At 49.8% G+C, this 23241-nt stretch overlaps 1 protein-coding gene across 1 annotated transcript in view; it reads right to left on the reverse strand.

Moving 5' to 3' along the window:
• LOC109451865 (uncharacterized) overlaps positions 1-23241 on the reverse strand; it is a 148835-nt gene that overhangs the window by 14327 nt on the left and 111267 nt on the right. The window contains exon 3 of the mRNA XM_088801848.1: positions 6059-6123. Coding sequence (XP_088657974.1) covers positions 6059-6123 — 65 coding nt within the window. The remainder of the gene's footprint in view (positions 1-6058; positions 6124-23241) is intronic.

The raw sequence follows: 23241 nt of genomic DNA on the forward strand, positions 1-23241 counted from the left end.
TTACAGTTTGCTAGCAGACTGAGTCACCTGGAGGCCGACCCTTTCACACGAGCTCTCACACTTTGGCTGAGGGACGTTCATGTCCATACCTCCAAGCACCTATTTCCCAGGCCAGGTGGGCCCTGTGGAGCTGACGCTCCTGGTCTAGACCAAACAGCATCCCTGTGACCAGCCTCTGCCCCTCCCCACTTCTCATCCCACTCCCTCAATTGGGACAGTGACTCACTGAGAGAGAGGGAGGGAGGGAGGGAGGGAGGGAGGGAGGGAGGGAGGGAGGGAGAGAGAGAATGTGTTAGGTCCATGTCACCTTTGACCTTTACCCTAAACACTGTTCTCATACCTTCCCAACCCCGTTTGAATGCAAGGAAGACTAGACGTGGAAAGTTCCAGAACTGACAAGCCAAAGGACAAAACTATGAAGTCACCGTCATCACACTTGGAAAGGACAGAGGCGGCACGTAGGTAAAGCAAGGCCCACGACTGCTAACGTGCTTCCCTACTCTCTGTGTGAGGTGGGACGCAGGACTGGCCACCAAGGCCGTGACTCTGACACCAGGCTCCTACGTTGGCTCTCAGGAAGAATCACACATAGACAGCACGTCAACGGCAAAGAAACCCGTCTTCTTATCTGGGGGCTCCTTCCTTCGTCACTCTTACCGTCTTGCTTATGCTTGTTTTTTACTTTTAATTGAAGAGAGAGATTAAGAAAGAGGAAAAGGAAACATGGAAATTAAAGAATAGGAGGAAAAACTCACTGAAATAGTCTGGGGATTTACTTTTTTGTCAGTCCTCAGAAAGTCCCTCTTGCTACCTGGTTTCTACAACAGACGATAAACACAGATGACATCAGGCTGGACTGCACTGGATGTGTCACCGCCAGCTCCCGGCAGGTATGAGACTGACAGGTTGAGAAAAGATGACACTATTTCTATCCTTAGAAGATGAAAACTGAGCAGGAGAAATGGCAGCAGAGGCTGAGCACTGGGTGTGGTGGGAAATCTGACTCCCTGCCAGCCGTTGGCCTCTTGGGTGAACTCCGTTTGTCTAGATGGGACGACATGGAGCCCCCTCCCGCCCCCCTGCCCTTGTCTAGCTCTGTTTATTCCCCCGTCTCTCAGGCATCACAGTACATATCACCCCTGGCGCGTGGAAAGCTGGGGCTTCGGCTCTATTAGCTCCATGGAGCCCCCGGACTTTCCAAACTGAATTTTGAAATCTGCTTGCTGTGGCAGTGGCTTTGGCTGGACCCTTGCAGGGTGTGAAGGCCTTGCCTTGCCACACATACACGTCTCACACATCGCTTTGGAGACTTTGGCCAGCCAAGCTGTGTCGATAGCACCGAGGGTACAGATGCCAGAAGAGAAAGACTCCACCCCCAGTGGCTGGCTCAAGAGACCCAGTGAGTCATGATGCCTGACAAGGGACCAAGATGTCCCAGGGTGAAGTGAGAGGCCTGGGGATGGAGCCTGCTGCAGAGACACAAGCCACGGTGACTCACATTTGGACCCGAGGGGAAGTGCTGTATGCAAGTTGCCCCATCCCCCAGGTGAGGTCACCCCCACTACTGCTCCGAACTGGGACCTACTTCTTTCTCCCACAGCCCCGGCTGGCTTTTCAGTCTCAAGTATGGTTATGGCAGAAATCATCCTTCTAGCTGCAGCACCTCTCCCCTACCCACCACACACAGGATGGATGGCTCTGAGGAAAGAGTGTGTCCTGCCTGGGCATCAGATTTTTCATCGGTACAAATAGTTCTTCCTTTCGATGACCTCACACAGGAGCCTTTGGGGCCCAAAGGCAGTGACGGTGACTTTGAAAGGAAGTAAGTGAAATCACTGCAAGTCAGGAATAGAGTACCGTTCCTGAAACGGCTACTGCGAGGTGGACCCAGCCATCGGGCCACCATCGTGCTCCATACATATCCCTGGACCATTGGTCTGGAAGTAAAAGAGTGCAAGGTGCTGGGTAGGAAAGTGTCCCAAGCAGAGTCAGTGCTCAGGGGGTGGTGGAGACATTCAGAAATACACTCAAACCTGGGAGAAATATACAGGTAAAACTCCCACTCTGCCCACTGCCTTTCCCTTTCTCTAAGCATTTCCAACAGAGCATGCATGCTTCCAAGGGGTCCTCGGGTAGAAAGGGGGGTCCTGGCCACAGTCCTCAGCTAGCTCTTCCACCGTATGTATGGGTGACAGAGAAGTCCCCCAAAGATGGGCACTAGGCTCTCCCTTACGTGCTCGCGTTTCAGTGTGCCTGCGGTCACAGGAGTCCGCTAACAATCGCCAAGACCATCCCATCCCACCAAAGTCATGACGGAAGGATTCTAAGAAAAGACGCCGTCTCAGGTATGGGCTCGGGAACACCCTGACCTGCCTCACCTGGGTGGTCACCACGACCTCAGGACGGGACAGACAAAATAGGAATAATGACATTCCTGCAATTGTCCCATGTATTCCTGCAATTGTCCCATGCATTCCTGTAATTGCCAAGTCCCACATTCTTGGAGGGACGAGGAAGGCACGGAGACTGCAAGGAAACAAGGAGAACCCCCGGAGGCCTTTGGGGAGACCATACCCTTGAGCAGCATTAGCCACTCCATGGTGTGATGCTGTCATCGTCAGGGGGCGTTTAAGAGCAGCCTGCACCCCTCACTGTCCAAACACAATTAGAACAGAAAAATGGGGGGTATCTGTAGTGTCTCTCCTCCTACAATTCTTCCCTCCTCCCTTATTCTTTCTCTTTCACTTGTATTCTTTGCTGCTGACCCTGCAGCCTGCCCAGGCGACCCCTCGTGGCTCTGCAGGCAGGAAGGAGAGAAGACTGACTCTCACATGAAGCCCTGATCCCAATGCAAGAGGCTCCCTGAATGAGGCAGTCACAGCGGTTGAGAATCAGCCTCCGAGAAGCTTTGTCATGGTTGTCAGCTCATCACCACCCCAGAGGTCCTTTGATGGTCCTCTGTGTGTGAGTGGGACAGGCACCTTCCATGCGCCCTCCCACCTCAGCTGCCCTGTTCCTCTCGGCTTCCAGACCAGCCCCCGGTAAGTCGGATCACAGCACATTTTGCTCAAAACCCTGCTGTCCCGTGGTGCTCAGTTCCCTTGGCGGGAAAGCCTGACACCCAGCCCCCTGGCTTTCCCTGGTCCCGGCCTCATCCCCAGGTGCTCAGCTCCCCCTCCCAGGACTCTTGTCCTCAGACACACCAGGTATGCTCCTGCCTTGGCCCTGATGTAGCTGCTCCCTCTGGAGAAAGCTCTTCCCCTAAACATTCACAGGCCTCACTCAGGTCCTTCAAGCCTGAGTTCAGAGGTCACCTTCTCAATACAGTGTCCGTCCTATTCAGTGCTGCCATCTGCCCTCCACTCCCTGCCCAGCACACCTGAGCTGTCTTTCCTGCCTGTTTCTATTTTTTCCCACAACGCTATCCCCTTCTTATATACTAAATACTTTACCTAGTCACCATTTTGCTATCATCTACCTCCCCACCGACCATACACTGAAACACAAGCTCCACGAGAACAGGACTGTGTTCTCTGCCTAGAACCATCCTGACCCACAGTAGGCACCCAATGACTATCTGTTAGATGAATGAATGAATGAATGAATGAATGAATGAACGAACGAATGAGGGAATCAAAGCCATTCAGACGGACTGGCATTCAGGTTGGGGTTGCCTGGGGAGGGAAGGAAGAGGGCTGGCTCAGGCAGAGGGTGTTGTTTTCAGAAAGGCAGTGCCCACAGTTTGCCTGGAAATCCCCTTGGAGTCACTCATTAACTCCCCCCTCCCCCGCCCTACAACCTGCCAGTCACCCAAACCCAGACAGCAGCGTAAAAACATAATTTAAGCAACTGACTCTCCTTTCCAGGCCCATCCTCCCACCAGGTAATCCACACCATTGTCTGGCTACCTAGTCTGTACAGGATCCTAAAATGAGCAGTGCAAAGGGATGGAGGGAAAGAAATACCCAAGTAACAGATAACCAGCCCCATTCCCAGCCCCACCCACTCTCAAGTCACTGGCTGGGGAGGCAAAGCCTCCATTGCAGGTGAAGTCCTGACGGTGAGGTGATGTGCCAGGTGAAGGAGCGGCCAGTGCCGCGGGGCCCTGTGGTTGGGGGTGGTGGTTGAGGTGAGGCACATAGGTGGGGGCATGGGGAGAGGGTGTGATGAGCACACAGGCCAGGTGGGAAAATGTTCCAGTCTTGGAGGTAGGATGCAAAGCAGGTGAGCTGGGCTGAAAGGATTCAAATCAGAGTGGGAAGTGTGTGTGTGTGTGTGTGTGGCGGGGGGGGGGGGGGTGACAAGACTGAGCACCCAGGGAGATGTGGTCGCTGAGGCAATAAGAGAAATGATAGTGGTTGTTTTTTGTTTTTTTGTTTTGTTTTGTTTTTCTAAGGCAGAAAGTGACAAATACTGAGTTGAAGAAACAGGCTTAGGAAAAACACAAATAAAATTACTTTGGGAAAGAAAGACTGGAATTCCATAGGTTGGAGCCCCTAATGGGTACCTCAGCTTGTGCTCCCAAAGTCGAGAACAGTGGGGTCGGCTGGGAAAAGAGAAGACAGGACGAAGATCAAATCAGAAAACCACTGTGCAGTAACTGTCAGGACCCACCATCCTGGTGGAAGGGGGAATGAACGCCACTGGTCATCTTCCTTCTGACCAACCCACGTGGAATAAGACAAACAAGGAAGAGAGCTAATAGGTAGGGCACCTGTTATGATCTAGACACTCTATTTGTGTTATCTCATTGAACTCACAACCTCCCCTGAGCACAGGGTGTTAGCCTCACCATCTTACAAAAGAGGAAATCAAGGCTTAGTAACTTACCCAACATCATATCCAGACTAATAAGAAAAAAAAATCCTAACGTTTACCAGTATTGTCTGCTTAATATATCCCAGGCAGTGTGCTGGGCACTTAACCCTGTGTATTCTCTCATTTCGAGTCACAACATAGCAAGGATTATCTTTCTTATCCCCATTTTACAGATATGGACACTGAAGTCTGGAGAGAACAAGGTCAACAGCCTGTGGTCATAAAGGGAAGAAACAGTGGAAGTTGGGTTTGAACCCAGGCCTTCTGGGTCCATGCTCTTTGCCGCTATCCTAGACTAATAGCGGCAAATTTGCAACATATCCTGTCCAGATTAAAGCCCTCCAGTGCACCTCAAGCACTCCCTCTCCCAGGCTCCGTAGGAGAAATAGAGACACTTTGCGACCACCAATCGAACATGCCCATGTTCTGAGCTGCCAGCTACCCTGGCTGTACTGACGCATACCTATGACTGAGATTTACAGCCCGAAGTGCGACTGCTGTGGATGGTGAGGTCTACGCAGCTGTGGGCAAATCCAGCCCCTGCAGTCAGTGGCTCCGTGGCCACATCCCGCTTTATTTGTAGGACCAGACTTCAGTCAGCAGCATTCTCGAAAGCCCTAATATCCCCTGTAATCCCACAGTCAGTCTCGGATCTCCTGAAGGTCAGCAGGTGCAATCCACTTGTTCCTCTGTCTCCTGGACCTGCAGGCTTTGAGCCACCTACGTGGTGGCTCTCCCTGCACGCTGCCTGTATGCTGTAAGATCTCTGTGCCCTACTTTGGACCCTGTGTCTAAAGAGCGGGTGGCAGGAGCCCGTGCACACTGCACCGGGTGGCTAGACCAATGCACTGTCACTTGGAACGGAAAGAGAACACAGCGCGGGCGTGGGTTCCGGCTTTGAGTCCTGGCTCCCACGCTAAATAACTGCATGACCTTGGGTGAATGACTGTACCTCAGTTTCCTCATCTGTGGATTGGGTGTAACATGACTGACCTGCTAGGTGTGTGAGAGGTGACAAAGAGCTCATCTGGTCTGGATTGACAGCGATGAGTAACAGTCACCTGTTTCTGGGCTTTCTCGGATGGCTAACCGCAAGGCTCCTACCTGCTGCTCTCCACGCCGGGCTAGCATGCAGGTACCTTAAGGATGTCGGGGCAAGGGGATATGCAGCAGAAAAGAACATGCCCCCCAAAGCAAGAAGAGCAGCAGGTGCTCCGATAGCCTTGCTACTCAGACTCACCTTCATTTTTATCCTTTCTTGGTTCAAAGCACCTTCCCAGGTTGGCCACAAACCTCTGATTTCACCTGGAAAAAGAAGCGGAGAGTTCAACCAGGAAACGGGATAATGAAACTCATCTTCTAACTTTTAAAATGTAGAGGGAGTGGACTCTGAATGTCAGACAGCCTCCCAAGGACAGAGGAGTTTAATAGCTGTTTATTCTTCGCTATAGAATAAAACTCCATTAATACAGAATAATGGGAGAAATCCACTTCTTATGTCAGTCGTGGACATAAGAAGAATACTTTCAAAGAAATATAGGTTATCACCATAACACTAGACCTAGACTAAACTAAGACGTAAATAGATAGTACTTTTTTTCAAGTTACAATAAAACTTAAGTTCACAATGGACTTTTACTACAAAATCACCAATTGCCAGAATTCTGAGTTGTTCTGTTTTTATTGGTTTTTTTATTCACAGGCTACGAGGATGCCATCTGAGTTTTTCTATGTTCTGACCTTAGGATACGTGTGAACTCATTAAATGGGATAACGCATGACGAACATCTAGCTCTGTCCCCAGCCCCTGTCGTGCAGTCAACAAATATTAGCTATGCTTTTATTAACGGTACTCCTCTGTGGCTTTCTGGAGAGTGAGACTATTCCACACCATGTATATAAGTCCTGAGCAGATGTGCTCCGTGATCAGCACAGATGCTCTTCCTGCTGAAATATTTAATCTTTAAATCCGACCTCTGTTCAACCTAATTCAGACACCAGGAAGACTAGTATTTCAAAAGGTGGTTACAGATAATAGTCCCATTCTAAGCTGCCCCATCATTAGGCTCAAAGAAATCACTCTAGACACTTAGGTTGGCACATGAAAACAGAGAGAAGAAAGAAAAGGGGGAAAAACAATACCATCAGATTTGAAACAGAAAACTTGTAACCTTCACTCACAAGAGAAAGGATTGTTTGGGTGGCGTTTTGTTCTTTCGCTGGGTGTACACATACATCACCTCGGGGCTCAGATCCCTCCAGTGCTTTCTAGAGTTACTGAGGACAGGGGCTGGGCCGATATTCTGCTGCCACCCCATCGACAATGCCGACCGCCAGATCGGGGTTCCCTTGTGCTCCAGCACCCCGTCCGCCAATCCTGGGGACACACGTTTGCTGGGCCCGGCTTCCTCTACCACACCCATGAACTAATTCCAGGACCGAACTCAAATGCAATATAGAGCTCCTGACTCCAGGGCAAAGAACTCAACCATTTTACCTCTGATGAACCTTGTGACACTTGGGACCTAACTAGACGACTCACAAATGCTAGAAAACTCATCAAAAAGAAGCAAGCAAAACCACAAGACACCCTACAATAACTCCAAGGGCACCAGAATGGATTCCTGTTCCCACGATTACCCCCACACCCAACGCACGTTCAATTTATTAGGTGGAAAGCATCTGATAAACTCATGCAAACTACAGCAGAGACGAATGTAAATGTTTGCAGCCTTACCCTTCCAGGGGAGATAGGAAATCCAACAGAAGGAAATTTAAACGCACCCTGCCTCCATGATGTTTCAATCCAGCCAATTAGTAGCAGACACTGGAGAGGGGGGTGATGGGAGAGTGGAGGGGGTCTTCTTTAAATCCTGTGGTGGTGGGGAGAGGGGGTTCTTACAGTCAAGGTCCCCAGACTTGGATACTCACTGAAATCACGGCCCCCGCTCCCCTGACAGCTGGAAAATCATGCTGAAGCCTGGATCCCACCCTCAGCGGTTCTGATTGGTACAAAGTGAGATCTGGGCACTAGGTTTAAAAAAAAAAATTTTTTTAAGTTCCCCGAGTAAGCCTCCTATGCAGCAAAGTTTGAGGATCATCTGGAGATCTTGTTAAAATTCAAATTCCGTGGCCTGGGGTGGCAGCCTGAGATTCTGCATTCCTACCAAGCTCCTGGGTGGACCCAGTGCCGGCGGGCCATAGAACACACTCTGAGTAGCAAGGGCTTAGAAGGGATCCCCTCAAACACCCTCCGTATGCCCCTTCCTCATAAACCTCAGGAAAACTGACCCCAGCCACTCTCCTGCCAGAACTTTCCCCTCCTGGGCTGGAAACCACCACTTCTCCAGAGGCCCTGGAGACCCGCCCAGCTGACTTCTGGAATGCCAGGTGGATGAAAGAGACATGACTCACATCCCAAGAGATAGCTGCCCCCTCCCCTCTCTCCTATAACCCAGTTCTAGGCAATCCCCTTAGAACCACTGCACTAAACAGAAATCGTTTCTGCTCTGTTCCTTAAGACAAGCAGGGGTCTGTCTGCTTTTCGCGTTGGCACGGCCACCCAGGGCGGGCAGAAGGTGCTGGGCCTCCTGGGTGCCTGGGTGGACCCTGGGTCCTGCCTCCTTGCCAATGGCTGCACACACATCTCCCGCTGCCTTTCCCATTCTCAGTGTGGACGACGGGACAGGGAGTGGATGGCACTCCCTCGTAAGCAGGCCAACATCAGCACGCCACGCCTGTCGCCAAACCTCTGCGGGAGGCCAGAGACTGCAACGGGCTACCCACAGCCTGTCCCCAAAGTTCCCTTCCCTTCCATCCAAACCCCCCACCCTGACCCGTTCCTCCCAGATATCTCCAGGGAAGCCTTGAGCCAAACACCACCTACTGGTTCTCAGCCCAACCACCTCCAACCAAGACAGAAGGGATTGCTCTTCCTGGATACCTTTGACTGAGGGACAAAAGGCCCAGCAGGTGAGGCCACAGGAAGACATTAGCCGGGCGCATGTCCCGTCCCACGAGGACTTGATGACTTCTCCAAAGAGTGCACCACCTACGCTGGAAGCCATGCTGACAACACAAGGCCACACACTGCAGAAGACCAGGGAGGAAGGGAAAATAAGTGGGATAAAACAGGGGATTTCAACCCTTTACAGGCAAGAGCCCCACCAAAATCAGAGAGGGCTGATTGCTACAAAACAGGCCAAGTAGCTGTCAAACCACTGAGTCCCATTTCTAAGAACCTACCCTACTAAGCTGACACCCCCACTGAGTACAGGAGGCAGTGGCCCAGGGCCCACGATACTTTTAAGGGCCCACATTCTAAAGGTTCTCATCTCTTTTATAATCAGAAGGAATAAAATGACTGTAATATAAATGCCTATACAGCAATGAATCCGGCCTGCATTATATTCGTCCCGTACCACTGCAGTCGTAAAATATAATTTTTAATGTCTTCTTATCTTCTTAATGGAGGAAGGGGCTCATTAAGACAGACTTGCCTACGGTCACAGGCATGATAATTCATCCCCGAACTTGCCTGCTTCCTTCCAATCTGTATTCAGACCCTCTGTGGATGCCTCCGCTGACCCCACTGCCCACCGAAGCGCTTTCTGGAAGACCCCCACCCCAGCCCAAGACCCTCCCCCATCCGATGCACCCTTTGACTCTGGCTCTATCGCAAGCGTGTCTGTTCCATCCTGGTGTGTTGGGCCTGATTCTGAACAGGTAGCTGGGCCAACAGCTACCACCCCCGCCTGTGTGGAAGCCGCAGTCAGGCAAAGGATCTCTGAAGGCCCAACACACACACTCAGCCCCCTGCAGCATAAACACCGAGCACACGTCACACCCAGGCCTATAAAAGATAATTATACAATCTGATCTGGCAAATGAGAGCCACAGAACTGGCTAATTCGTACAATGAATTCGAGGGTTGAATCAGCAGGAAAAATTAACCTGGATCTTTATTGGGATTTGCCCCCAGGTCAGGATTAGGGTTTATTTATCTTCTTTATTTTCTTGCTGAGGGAGGGCTGCCTTCTCTGCTGTCTGTCTGTCCCTCCCTCTCCCCACCCCATGCTGGTTTGGCGTTTAGACAAGCACGTCACCCAGTAATATCTCCCACAAACTAGCCAACTCCAGCTAAAATTAAATAAAGCACCAACTAGGAGATATTAGATAGATAGATAGATAGATAGATAGATAGATAGATAGATAGATAGATAGATAGACAGACAGACAGACTGACAGGTAGATTCTTCACAAAGGAAAAATTGAGGCATCCCAAACCCAAATCAAGGGCTTCGTTCGTTGGCACTAACTCAATACAAGGTAAACAAGAGAACTGACGTGCCCAGATGACAAATTTATCTCCTGTTATTCTGGCCCAACTCTGAAATGTTTACTTGGAGAACACTCACATATACACAGGTCTCTACGATGTCTCACCCACCCCCTCTCTCTGTCTCTCTCTCCTCCCCCACTTCCCTCCCTCCCCTCCCCTCTCCAAGGAGTCTTTCAAGAGAAGATGGCTATTTACAGGAGTTGGTATCCATCTCCTAAGTGCATTAAACAGCTAGATCAAGGAAGGGCAGTCACCCCAATGCCAAGACAAGCTGACCCCACGCAAGGCTCATCCTGCAGCGAGTATTTCCCTCTTGTGCCTTTTATGCCTTTCTGCATGTGTCCCCTGGGGCGGACAGCTCCCCACCCAGACTCCCAGGTCAGCGCTGCAAACGATCACGTGCCCAGGGCCTGAGAGAGGAGCCCAGGTCAACGCAGAGGCATTCAGCTCCGACCCTCAGTCAAGGGCAAATGCAGGTGTCAGAGCAACGCAGCTGTGAAAGACGCACAGACCTAGGCAGCGTGCCCTCCAGTTAATGCCAGCGCGACCTACCTAGGACATTTTGTAAATGTGCCTCTCTATGAGACTGACCTGGCTCGGAGAAAAAGTGTATTCTGTCCTAAGCTTGTGGGTGGGGCCTACAGCACGTTTGCTCTTTAATCAAAGTGGCATGGGAGCCAAACCCCACCTTGGATGAGGAGTTATTGTAAGTGGGCAGCCTCACCTCAAAAATCTATGTAAGGGGAGGGGAGGGGAGGGGAGGGGAGGGGAGGGGAGGGGAGGGGAGGGGAGGGGAGGGGAGGGGAGGGGAGAGGAGAGGAGAGGAGAGGAGAGGAGAGGAGAGGAGAGGAGAGGAGAGGAGAGGAGAGGAGAGGAGAGGAGAGGAGAGGAGAGGAGAGGAGAGGAGAGGAGAGGAGAGGGAGAGAGAGAGACAAGGACAATGACTTTATGGGAAAACAAACCGGTTTGAAACAACAGCCTTTGACTTAAAACCATGGGCCCATGGTGTTAGTGGGCCTTGCCCCACAGGGATTCTAGGTGACCCAGTTAAGGGTGGTGGAAGGGGATGCTGGAATGTGCCAACTTATTGTCAGCTGGATGGCAATCTCTGTAAAGACGTCTAGCCAAATCTCAGATTCCGTTTCCATAACGGTTGAGGCGAACGTGCACTTTTTGGAAGGAGACAAGCCCCCATTCTGTGCCAACTGCATTGAGGAGTCTTAGAAAGAGTGAGGGAGAGGGGCAGTGAAGAAAAGGGTCCCTCTTCCTGAGCAGGGATGACGGTGACAGGATGCATTCTGAACTGTCCATGCCATCCATTCTAGATGTGGGCCACGGGCATAGAAGACAGAATACCAGGTAAGCAGTAAAAATGGTGTCGATGCACATGAGGGAAATAATCCTTAGCACGTTGGTAAATGACCAAAATCATGTCACACACGTATGGGGTTCAAGAGTCAAAGAGCCCAAGACGAAAATCCTAACTTGGCCACTTACTAGCTGTGTCACCTTGGACACCTTGGATCCATTTTCTCACCTGAAAAATGGGGATAGCGGTCATGAGTATTCTTTGCCCCTGGTCACCCTTCCACAGCCGTTAGCCACCATCATTGCTGTTATTTCTATTGGAGGACGTAAGATAGGACTATGCTTGTCTCTATTTCACAGGCTGGTTATTGGTACTAAGGTAAACCATGCGTTCAACAGCGTAGCATATTTCCTGGCCCGTAGTGAGTAACCAATAAGTGTTAGCTATTGCTATTATGGCAAGATATATATCAGAATTGCATAGGTTCTCCAAACAAACCTAGAAGGAGAAAGCAAAAGGTTATGAGTTGACATCTCTGGGCAGTCAGTTCATGGGTGATTTGTTTTCTTATTGTTGCATGACTAATGGAAACAGGCATTGTCTGGTGAAGGAAACAAAAAATGCCACGGTGCTTTAAAAATAATAAAAATAAAATGAACATTCAGCACCTTGAACTAGAAATGAAAAACTATAAATGCAATTTAAAAAGACACACAGTCAAAACAGAAGTTGTAGTATTATGAAATCAAAAACAGCTTGGAAGTCAGGGACAGAAAGCTGCGAGCTTGACCCAAAGTTGGGGTTTGAGGTGAGCTCCTACAAGGGTGACCTCCTGCATGACCCACAGTGAGACTGGGAGACAGACACACCCAGAAGGCCTGTGCTGCGGGGTGATCTCAGAGGCAACTCTAGATTTCACTGACAGGATAGCAGCACTTTCCACTGAAGGATTCAGTCAATATTGGCTTGAACCGTGAACTCGCCCAAGAATCCTAACCCAGCTGACGGGAGGCTGCAGGCCACAGGGTTGAACAGACCGGCTCTGTGGCATTTTCCAAATACCTGTGCCATTATAGACAGACATCTCTGATGACATTTGTGTTTCGGTTCAGGACCTATGGCCCTGAGTACTTCCCGGAGCCTGTTACACAACCCCAGGCTGGAAAAGAGGCCAGACTCCCCTGACTGACATAACCCACAGAGGCCATGCCAGAAAGAAGGGGCCTGCTGCTCTGTGTGACGCAGAAAAGAGACATGGAGTTGAGCCTGACGTCCAGGGTTCTCCTGGACCACACTTGAGTGCCCAAGTCTCAGAGGCTTCCCCTCACCTCCTCCTCTTCCTTGTTTCTTTTCTTCCTCCTGGGTTCAGCACAGAAAGGGGCCCTGAGGCTCAAGTCCTCAGCCCAGCGGAACAACTCTCTTTTCCCCTCGTCCTTGAAGAGTCCCCAAATCCCAGACCCCCCGATCTTCCTCCTAAGCCTAATGTGCCAGCTGCCGACAGGGCAGGAGGATTCTTGATTCCCAAATAACCTCAAATTCTCCACGTCCGAATGGAACACATTCTATTCCCCTCAACCAGGCCGCCCGCGGAAGCTCCTCGTGTCAGTGAACTTGACTTTACACTCTTTGTGGCCCAGCTAAGCGGCCCTCCCCAATGGTTCTCCACAGAATAGTCAGCACGCATTGTATGACACAGCCCTCTTTTGGTTGAACAGAAAGAGTGAATGTCGGTATCCCTAGGAGAATGATACGGCAACTGACGTGAGGAAAGATTTAGAACTTGCTCACGGTCACATGGCTAATTCGTAGTTGAATCCACATTTGCACTAAGCTCCTCTGGCTCCAGGGGTAAAGCTGAGAGTGACCCTGCCATTCTCCACCAGGGCTCCTGGACTTCAGACTTGCCTGTTCCAATCCATTCTACATTGTCCTCCCAGCTGATCATTCTAAAATTCAGTCCACTCTGCCAAACTCTGCTCAACAGTTGTCCCTGGCTCCCCACTGCCTTCCATGCACAGACCAAACCTTTCCACCTATAATCAGAGGCCATCTGCACCCCGATCTTTCCTCTTCTCTCCCCAGCTGTGTTGTGGGACTTCTCTGTGGGCATGTGATCTAACCCTCACTCCCCACTCGCTCTACCTCTCCCCAACACCTTCCCTGTAAGCCCAGCCCACATCCCACCTCCCACGAGAAGCCACCTGACTTTCCAGTCCTCCAGATAACTGGCGGTGGCCCACATCTGCACTAAACACAAGACAATGGAGGCGGGCAGGTATCTATCCTCTCTCCCCAAGGAGATCTTACATTTTTTTAGGGTGGGCCATATGCCTCACGTGTTTGAATTCCTAAAAGCCCAGTGCAGCATACACACCACTGACAGAGCAGCCAGGCTACTGTGTATGCTCTTTGGCCTGTGGCACTCTGGAAATGATGGCAGACCTCAACAGTGGCAAAGCTCTCTCAAGATCGCTAAGCCAGAAAAGCTGGACCTGCTGCCCTTGGAGGCTTTCTGACTCTTGAGTCTTACGCAGTCCATCTCCATCTGGAGCTGCTAACACCGGTCCGATGTGGAGCTGTCCCCTGGATCTTCGTTGAGCAGAATCTCTAACATGAGTCTAAACACAGAGCCCAACCCAGTGTGCTTTAAAAAAAAAAAAAAAAAAAAAAAAAAAAAAAGATCGAAAATTTACAAGCCCATCAGGTTTTCTCCTTCAAACCACATCTTTGCCTCTAGGGACACCTCAACACAGAAGGGGGCGTCCCTGGGGACCGCTCCCAGTCTGCGGAAGGCTGACCCACAGACCGCGTGATGGGCCCAGGTCCCCCGCCCTCCCGCCAAGCCTTGGCCCCCCGTGTGTGGGTTTCACCATGTTTAAATGGAAAATAGAATGCTCAACTCAAAAACACTTTTCCAATGATATTTTAAGGAAAAATGAGATCACAGAAAACCAGGGAGGTAAATTTAAATGGTGTGACCCCCAAGCAACATTTTCTTTTTTTTTTCAAAGAATTCCCTGAAAGGCTTGTTCACCAGAGTGAGGGGGGAGCACATCTGGGGAGACCTTGGCCCTAGAGACCACCTGGGTGGCAGCGACACTTATGCTAATGTGAAAAACTCCCATGATGCTACGTATGCCCACACCCTCACACCAAACAGTCTTCTCCCTGAGATGCAAATGGACCCTGAGGTCCCTTTGAGGTTTGTGAAACCGTCCCACAGCCCCCTTGCCAGCCAGGTCAACAGTCTGCCTCTGCCAGAGATACCAAATGTTTCCTAAACCCACCCCAAGCCCAGCTCACTGAGCTATGAATAGTTATTAACGCTAACTTGGGGCATTAATTAAAAAATGTTCAGCCAGGCAAATTCTCATACTTTTAAAAAGTCATTTGGGTAATCGCCTTTCCATGCCGCAAACTTTCCAAACGACTGACAGGTTGACATTTCACAATGTTGTTTGTTTTAATCAAGAAGGGGGGAAAGAGGCAAGGTGGTGCCCAGTTCATTTTTCAGGGGCTTTGATTTATTGATTGGCAAATCCCCACTTAATAGCTAGCTGTACAGCGAGGCTGGGGAAGAAAGAGGCTGCCACCTCCCGGAGTTGGTGTCTGGACTGGTAAGCAGGGAAGTGGCCCCGGGGCGTTGGCACAACCCCTCTTCCTTCCTTCTCCCCTCTCCCCACACCCAGATCCCAGTTTTTCCCCTGGGCCACAGTACAGATCCTCCCAGGCCTGCTCCAGGCTGCTCCCCACCCCCACTCATGCCTCTCTTTACCAGAAAGAGGGGTAGAGAGAGGCATTGGGTATCCTGAACCAATACCCAATGGGGGAGGTGCTATTTCAGCCAACTTAGGAGTCAGAGGGCAGTGGGGACTAAATTCTTAATGGTTCTCAAACTTCTTTCTCAAAGCAGCAGAACCCACCATCAGGCTGGACTGCAGGAGTTAGAATCCCACTCCCACCATTTATAAGCCTGGGGCTTCTCAGGGACTCAGTTTCCTCATCTGTCAACAATTTGGCTAACAGCAGCACTTACGTATAAGGTTACATGGAGGGTAATATAGATTAATAATGGTAAAGCACTTACAATAGTGTCTGGAGCATAATAACTGCTATATATGTGTTCCTTTAAAAGCCTGTCCTCCGCCCTAACGGACAGGACCCTGGCTGATGGGAGCGTGGAGGGCGGGCCTTGCCAAGTCTTGTGAGGGGGGCCACTGAGGCCCCCAAGGCCCAGCAGATCTCAGGGCACAGAGTTTGACAATTTTCTCATTCTCAGGACTGAGGACACTCGACTTTCCATCAGACACCATAAGCCTGCCCACATCACCAAGTCTTTTATGGAAAGACACATGAGCCGTCCTGGGGAGGCTGCATGGGGTCTTACAGCTCCCTCTCTAGGTCCCCCCCTCCCCGAAGTGGCCACCACACTCCCCAAAGGGAAGGAGGGGCTGTCTTAAGGAAAAACCATCACAGAGCCTTCCAGAAACTTTATAACAACAAAATAACAAGACACAGGCGGGCAGGGACCTTATCTAAAATCATGGCACATCACATGGGCATTTCAATATAGATGGAGCACCTACTGCATGCTAAGTATTAGACCAGGTGCCAGAAATACAAAGCAGAGATGGCAGGGCCCAGAATCCCCAGAGTCAAAAACCTCGTAGGAGAGAAGACAAAAACAACTGATGCTCATATTTTGTGAATGTCTTACAATGGATTATACATGTATAGTATATATTGTATGATGCTATATGTTAAATGCTATGTGTTTTATATATTTTTATATTACATATGTTATATATTATATGTATGATGCATATAATATGTCCAAAGTGCACAGTGAGGCTGGGGGAGAAGGTGGCCCCCCACTCCCTAGTGGTGGGTTGACAGCATCTGGGACATGGCTGCTGGCTCGTGTGTCAGAGGGTTAACTTGGCTTAGTGGAGAGAAGGATGTTGAGCCTGTCTGGGTATGAATTACAACTCCGGTGCTTTTTACCTGTACAATCTTGGGCACCAGGGTTTGGAACACATTTTGGAGCATCAGTAAAAAAAAAAAAAAAAAAAAAAAAATCTAATGCGTAGATACCCCCAGGGCAGGCAGGCAGTAAGTGATCAATTAATTGCCAAAGAGAGAAAGCAAGACAGCTTGGCAGAAGTAGTGTTCGAATGAGGCCGCCGGGAGGGGCTTGGCTGAGCTCAAAGTCAGATGAGCCAGGCGAGAGGCCCTCCTGGGAGTCCGGTGAGCACAGCCCCGACCCCGCATTTATGCTGTTTTATCATCGGCAAAATCTGGACCATCGTTCCTCCTCCTTCCTGTCTCCCTGGGATGTCTGGGGACACATGAGAACCAAGCTGGGGTGGGGGTGGGGGTGGAGATCTGTGATTCCAGAAGAAAGGCAAGCCGTGAGCTGAAAGGTTGATTATTTTACTTGTGGAAGCCATGTGTGGGCAATGGTTGTGGGTTTCTCTGGGTTTATCAGAAAATCCTAACAGAAAAGAGGTTATTTAACCAAGGCCAGGAAAGAATGTGCAGATATTTTAAAATATTAAACGGGATTCCTAAAGCCCCATAATATGATGCCTCCTTTTCTAGGCTTGGCTGATTTTAAAGCCTTGAGCTGTGACCAGGACCCGATAAATCAGGTTATTATTGAACTTGGCTCTCCTGGCCCCACGTGGCGGGCCCCTCTCAGGACCCGGCAGCCAGGAAGACGCAGCCTGGCACCTCACACAGTAAAACACCACCAGTTTCTGGGTGGTGTTTGGAGTGTGATTTTCAGAGACAGTTCCTTAACCGGGGAATTGGAGGTAAGGCAACCAGGAGCCTCCGTCATCACATTCCAGGCTTCCTATGAGACCCAGGACCTGTCGGGACTTGGGCTGCATACTTGCCACCCCGTCGACAGATGCGATTAACCCAGAAGGAAGGCTGGGGGACACGGAGCGCAAAGCAGGCTGTGGAACCATGAATTGCACTAGGACGCGAGCAAGCAAAGTTTGATCAATTTATGGAGGTGAAGGGTCAAGTTCATAATGGGGGGAGACTGGGTATACTGTTTCAGAAAAAAAGTGGGTGGAATTTCAATTTACATAAGCATCAATAGAGGCTTTGGCCTCACTGGTTTCCAGTATGGCTTGGCATAGATTCCTCTCCTCTACCTGGCCGCTTGGAGCCCCCACAACTCTCTCGTGGCTCCTTTAAATTTATAGCTGGGTCTGTATTATAAGGTCTTAGAGAGCTGTCTTACTAGGATGGAAGCCCCTTGAAGGCACGGTCCCATAACCAACTCAGTTTTTTCCTGCTATTGGATCAGTGTAACCCTTCAGAGTTTCTCACCTGGAGAAATCACTGCCCAAAACTTGCTCTGTTTCAGATAGGGGCAGAGATTATTTTACTGTCCTGTGTGTAGGAAGATGTAGGGGGAGTCCAATTCTGCCACCATCAGATTCCAGGCTATTTCTTATGAATAACAGGCGAGATTTAACACAACATGGTCAAGAGATTGTCGAGAGAACCGGAGGCTGGAACTCTTACCACTAAATGGCTCAGAAGCCTCACAAGTTAATGAAGATAGTATCTTCCAACCCTTCCTTGGTGTAAGCAGCAGCTATTGAATAGCTTTGAAAACAGGCAGCATTTGCACTCAAGTAGAAGAGGCAGCAGGGAACACGGGGGAGAAACAGGGGCCAGGAGCCAACCAACGAGCCTTTATCTAGAGCAGGGCTGTCAACCTCAGCGCTAGAGACATTTGGGGCTGCATCATTCTTTGTCGTGGGGGTTGGTCTGTGTACTGCAGGATGCAGGAAGCTTAGCAGCTTCCCCGATCTCTACCCACGAGATGCCAGCAGCATCTCCCACTTGTGACAAGCAAAAATATCATTGTCAAATGTCCCCCAGAGAGAGGGGTGTATGCAATCACCCTGGTTGATTACCACTGGACTGGAGTCAGTTCAGCCACTAATTAGCAATGGGATCTGAAGACTGTCAGAGAACTTCATGTCTCAGAGGCCTTGAGTTTCTCAGGCATGAGATGAGGAAATTGGACTCGATCAGTGTTTCCCAAAATAGGGGCAATGTATCACCCAAAGGTACCTGAGATAATGCTGGTCACACCCGGACGTGGCATTAAGTAACACTGAGTCACCCCGAGACGCTGCTCCCTTTTACAGCTCTTTCCATTCGGATCAAAGCAGAAAGAACATCTCCACTCTGGTGCTTTAAATCCTTACCACTTAACACCTCTGCAGTTCTGGCTACAAGAAAAGAGGGAGCAATTCTCAGGCTCAGAGCCTTGGGGAAGTGGAAATCTTTTATGATTTTGTTCACTGTATCTTCTATTTACATCCTATGACCCCTGGATTCCATTTAGGAGAGTGATACAGAGTTTCCTTTTCAAGTATGTTTACTTAAGTAAAATATGAAACCATCTAGAAAAACATTAAGAAAATAGTAACACATGTACCAGTGTGGCAAAAATCACAAAAGTCTTAGGATGCACTGTAAAGGTTAACTCTGCCCTTCCCCCAGAAATTTCTAACTTACTGGACATTTTTTTTTTTTTGGAAGCCTCCTATTAAACTCAAGACTTGAGGTGATATTAATAATTTGAAAAATCCCTTCATCCTAGTTTCCTTTACAGTTCTGTTGTAAAGGTGGGTCATGTGTCATCTGTCGTGGGTGGAATGGTGTCCCCCAATGCATATGTTGACGTCCTGATCCTTGGTACCTCAGAACGTGACCTTATTTGGAAAAGGCCAATGCAGATCTCATTAGTTAAGATGAGGTCATACTGGAGTAAGGTGGGCCCTTAGTCCAACACGGCAGGTGTCACAATGAAAAGGGGACATTTGAATACAACACACATACAAGGAGAATGCCATGTGAAGGGGAGGGCAGACACCAAGGTGAAGCTCCTACACACCAAGAACACCAAAGACTGCCAGCAAACCACCAGAAGCCAAGAGAGAGGCCTGGAACAGATTCTCCACCACCATCCTCAGAAGGACCCAGTCCTGTCACCACCTTGACCTTGGACTTCCAGCCTCCAGATCTGTGAGACAATAAATTTCTGTCGCTTAAGCCACTCTGTCCATGGTACTTTTTGTTATATCAGCCTTAGTGAACTAACACGGCATCTTAAATTAGTTTGCTAGTTTGTGACTGTAGTTTGCACTCCTGAGTCTCCTTGCAGGGCAAGAAATGCAGACACATTTACCAAAGAATTTGCGTTCATTTAGAGATGGACACTAATGACAAAGGAAGCCCCACCCCCACCCCCGCAAAACCAAACAAAACTCTCCACACCATCTGTGTTCATATGCCTCTTTATGTGCTTTACAAATTAAATATGCTATTGCTTTCTCTCCTCTGGCTACCTACAGTTGGTCAGTCTTGAACTCTGAAATACAGGTGCCCAGCTTTGGCGTAAAGGGAGGCCCCAGGGTGGAGGCGAAGGCAGGCCTAGAATGCAGGTCTCTTAGCACAGGGGTTATCAACTGGACCTCAGAGCCTGTGGGATTCACACTGTCCTCCCTGCCAAAAATGTCCTGAGCGTCTTACACAGACATTCACACCAACTGGGCCTTTCAACCAGAAGGCTCTAGATATCCGAAGATGCTTGGAGGAGACCCCAAAGTCCCTCACATGTAGGCACCTGAGAATTCATGACCAAAAGCAAATGCTGAATGTAAAGGGATGCTGTGACGAGTCACAAAACACATAAGCCCATTGAGTCCTTCTGCAGAAAGTGCCAACCCAACACGGTCACATGATGAGAGCCTTATAGGTGACCAGGACCACCTCTCAGACAGCCAACAGTGGAAGGAACTAGAGACTTACCATATGCAATACCAAATCAGCACCCAGGACTTTTAGACACCTGCCAAGTAACCACAAGACTGCGACTCCACCTTTCTGGTTAAGGAAAATGCCTCTACAAGTATTCATCTCTGTAATAGCAACGACAACTCAACGGAACTCATGATCCCTGCTTATATTTTTCTTCCATCTAAAAATAAATGCATCATAATCCCACACTTCTGGTCAGAGCTGTTAAGTTTGCGAGATCAATAATCAGGCTTGAATAGGAAATGAAAATCCTTTTGTTTCCCTTCTTTGAAAGTAACCAAGTATAAACCAGAGCCAACGAGAACACAGGAAGCCAGAAAGCACAACTGCCCAATTGCAGGCATGGTTTAATTTGCCTTGTGGGCCATTCCCCCAGCTCCCATCCTGGAGGCATTTACTCAGATACTGACTGGGCGTCTGTGCGGTATGGCAGATGCTAGCTACGCTGGGAGCTGGGGTTTCATCAGTGATAAAGCCGACACAACCTCTGCCCGTGCCACTTGTGTGTATTCCAGGCAGGGACACAGGTCATGAATAGGGAAATACAAACACTCGCTCATAAATCTTGAAACTTTGATGAACCTTGAGACGAGCCTTGAGAGAACACAAGACCCATGAGGACACAAGCCTGGGGAACACGCGCTTTCACAGACTGCAGACATGACATCAAGGTGACATCAAGGTAAGGTAAGACACTCAGAAAGCCCTGAGAGCAGTGCCTCTTTCTAGCACCTACCACTGCACTGAGGAACGCGACAACATGTTTTGAAGGAACCAAACAGAATCACGAGATTTTACCTTCTGGCCCGCTGGGTTTTGGGAAGGCATTCATGAGGGCCTCAAGTATGACCACTCAACATTTTTATCACCATGAGTGAAGCACGGTTAAAATTTAAAAAAATTAAATAAAGGCTTCCTAGTTCCTAGTCCCTCGTTGGGATAACCTCCCCAACGCAAACCTGGAAAATCCCTAGGCTGCTAGGTCACTGGAGCTCAAAGTTCTCCTCTTCCCGGCCCCACCCGCCAATGGAAAACTACTGGCATCTCAGTAGCTGGGTTTCTTCTAGAGGTCCCTGCTGGGGACATGTCTGTGCTCCCCACCCATACCCCACAGGGAAATCCCACTCCACTGGGTTGAGTCCCAACCTCCCTCGCTGGCCCAGTTGGTTTCACACCCTTGAACAACGCTGCCCAAATAACCAAGCAGTCAAGTGTGGCCAGGAGCCAGGAAAAATGCCTTGAAAAGCAGTGAGCTCTTCAGATCCGATGGCTCGCAGCTGGACTGGGACACTGCCCAGGGTGGAGAACTAATGTGAAATCTGGTAGAGTGAGGGGGGGAAAGGAGCCCCCACACCCTGCCGCCTGCATAACAGCCGAGGGTCAAGTCCCATGGGGACCCACGGTGATCCTGAAGGGGGTGCTTCCCAAGTATATGGAAAGCTCTGGCATGGAAAGGCCAAGGTGGGTGGTAGTGGGGCAGGGGTGGACACGAGACCCTCGTGCCTCTCTTCATAAGATGACACACCTGACTGGCCAGGGCACACCTGGACGCCGGGGCAGGCCAAGCTCTCCAACAGTTGTTCACTGTTCCCTGAGCAGAGAGACCTGGCAGCCGCACTCCTCACAGACAGGGGGGTTTTTCTCCTCCTCGGTGGGCCACGCCTTCCCCAGGCACATATTCCCTCCGTCCAAGGGTTTCGTCCAAGCCCCAGGCTCTGACCACAAAAAGTGCCCTTTTCTTTGGCGGGCTCACCTCAGACATGAGGTACCAGAGAGCCAAACCGCCTGCTAAAAGGACATCCCCAGCACATTTCTTTCTAGTCAGAGGGTCCATGGCTGATGGCCACAAACAGCACAATCCTCGCCCGTCCTGGGGCCCTCCAGAACTGCTCCCTTGGTCCCTGCATTATTTATGGCAGAAAAGTAGTTACCTAAAGGAGCTATTGGCTTATTTAGGGTGCTCTAGGCTGACCCAAAGCCAGTTGGGCAAAACTGTGGTGAGAGCCAAGCTGTTGAACACAAAGTGTCAGGTCTCGGCCCAGTCAGTGCTGCTGCACCCACTCAATATCTCAGTAAAAACGCAAAAAAAAAAAGTCAACACCCTTTCCCAGCGAGTGCGGGGAGACTCAACCTCCACTGCAATACTCCAATGCACTTTTAGGGGGCTCTACCCCCGTGGTAGGACAGAGGGTACTCTTCAAGAAAATTTAGAGGATGTCTTGTTTAAAAAAAAAAATTTTTTTTTTTTTTTTGGGTCACACAAAACCTGGTTGTGAAAGGAAAAGAAAATGCCAGCCCTGTTTGACAGACAGCAGATTTATGACCGTTTTTTAAAGCCTCAAGTACGTCACAAGAACTGGCCCACCCACTGTACTGCCCCAATTGTAAACACGGCCGGGCGCCCATTCCCGCTCTCCCCCTATTGGGTCTGTGGTCCTCCACCTCTGAAAAGCCCTTGTTTCCCTCCCTTGGTCTCCGGTGGGTTAAAAAGATGCCGGGCTGTATATCTACGGAGAGTCCACCATGGCGCTCTCCGAGCTAAACCTCCAAGACAAACACCGCCTGCTCACGCCTTCTCTGTCTGCAGGCAGGCCGCAGATGTTAATAAACACAGTTGGGTTTATGGGCTGCCCATCCATTTCTCCATCCATTTTACACCCGACAAGTCAGGAGATGGTTTTTTTCCCCTTTCCCTTAACGTACGAACTCAGTAAACTGTTGTCAGGCTTGGCGATAAATTTATGAATTTTGGCCTCCAGATGTGGCTGGAAATAAAAGTAAACACAGGGCGTGAACAACTGCACTTCAGGTTTGTGCCCTGTGAGCTGAATCTGCAAAAACTGGGGCTGACAGAGACGCGTTTGCCCTTTTCAAGGAGACACCTGGAGATAGTTTTCCTAAAGGTAGGCATGCTCTT

Source organism: Rhinolophus sinicus, chromosome 12, assembly GCF_057876585.1.
Source record: "Rhinolophus sinicus isolate RSI-liver-muscle chromosome 12, RSI-T2T, whole genome shotgun sequence".
NCBI classification, from domain to species: Eukaryota; Metazoa; Chordata; class Mammalia; order Chiroptera; family Rhinolophidae; genus Rhinolophus; species Rhinolophus sinicus.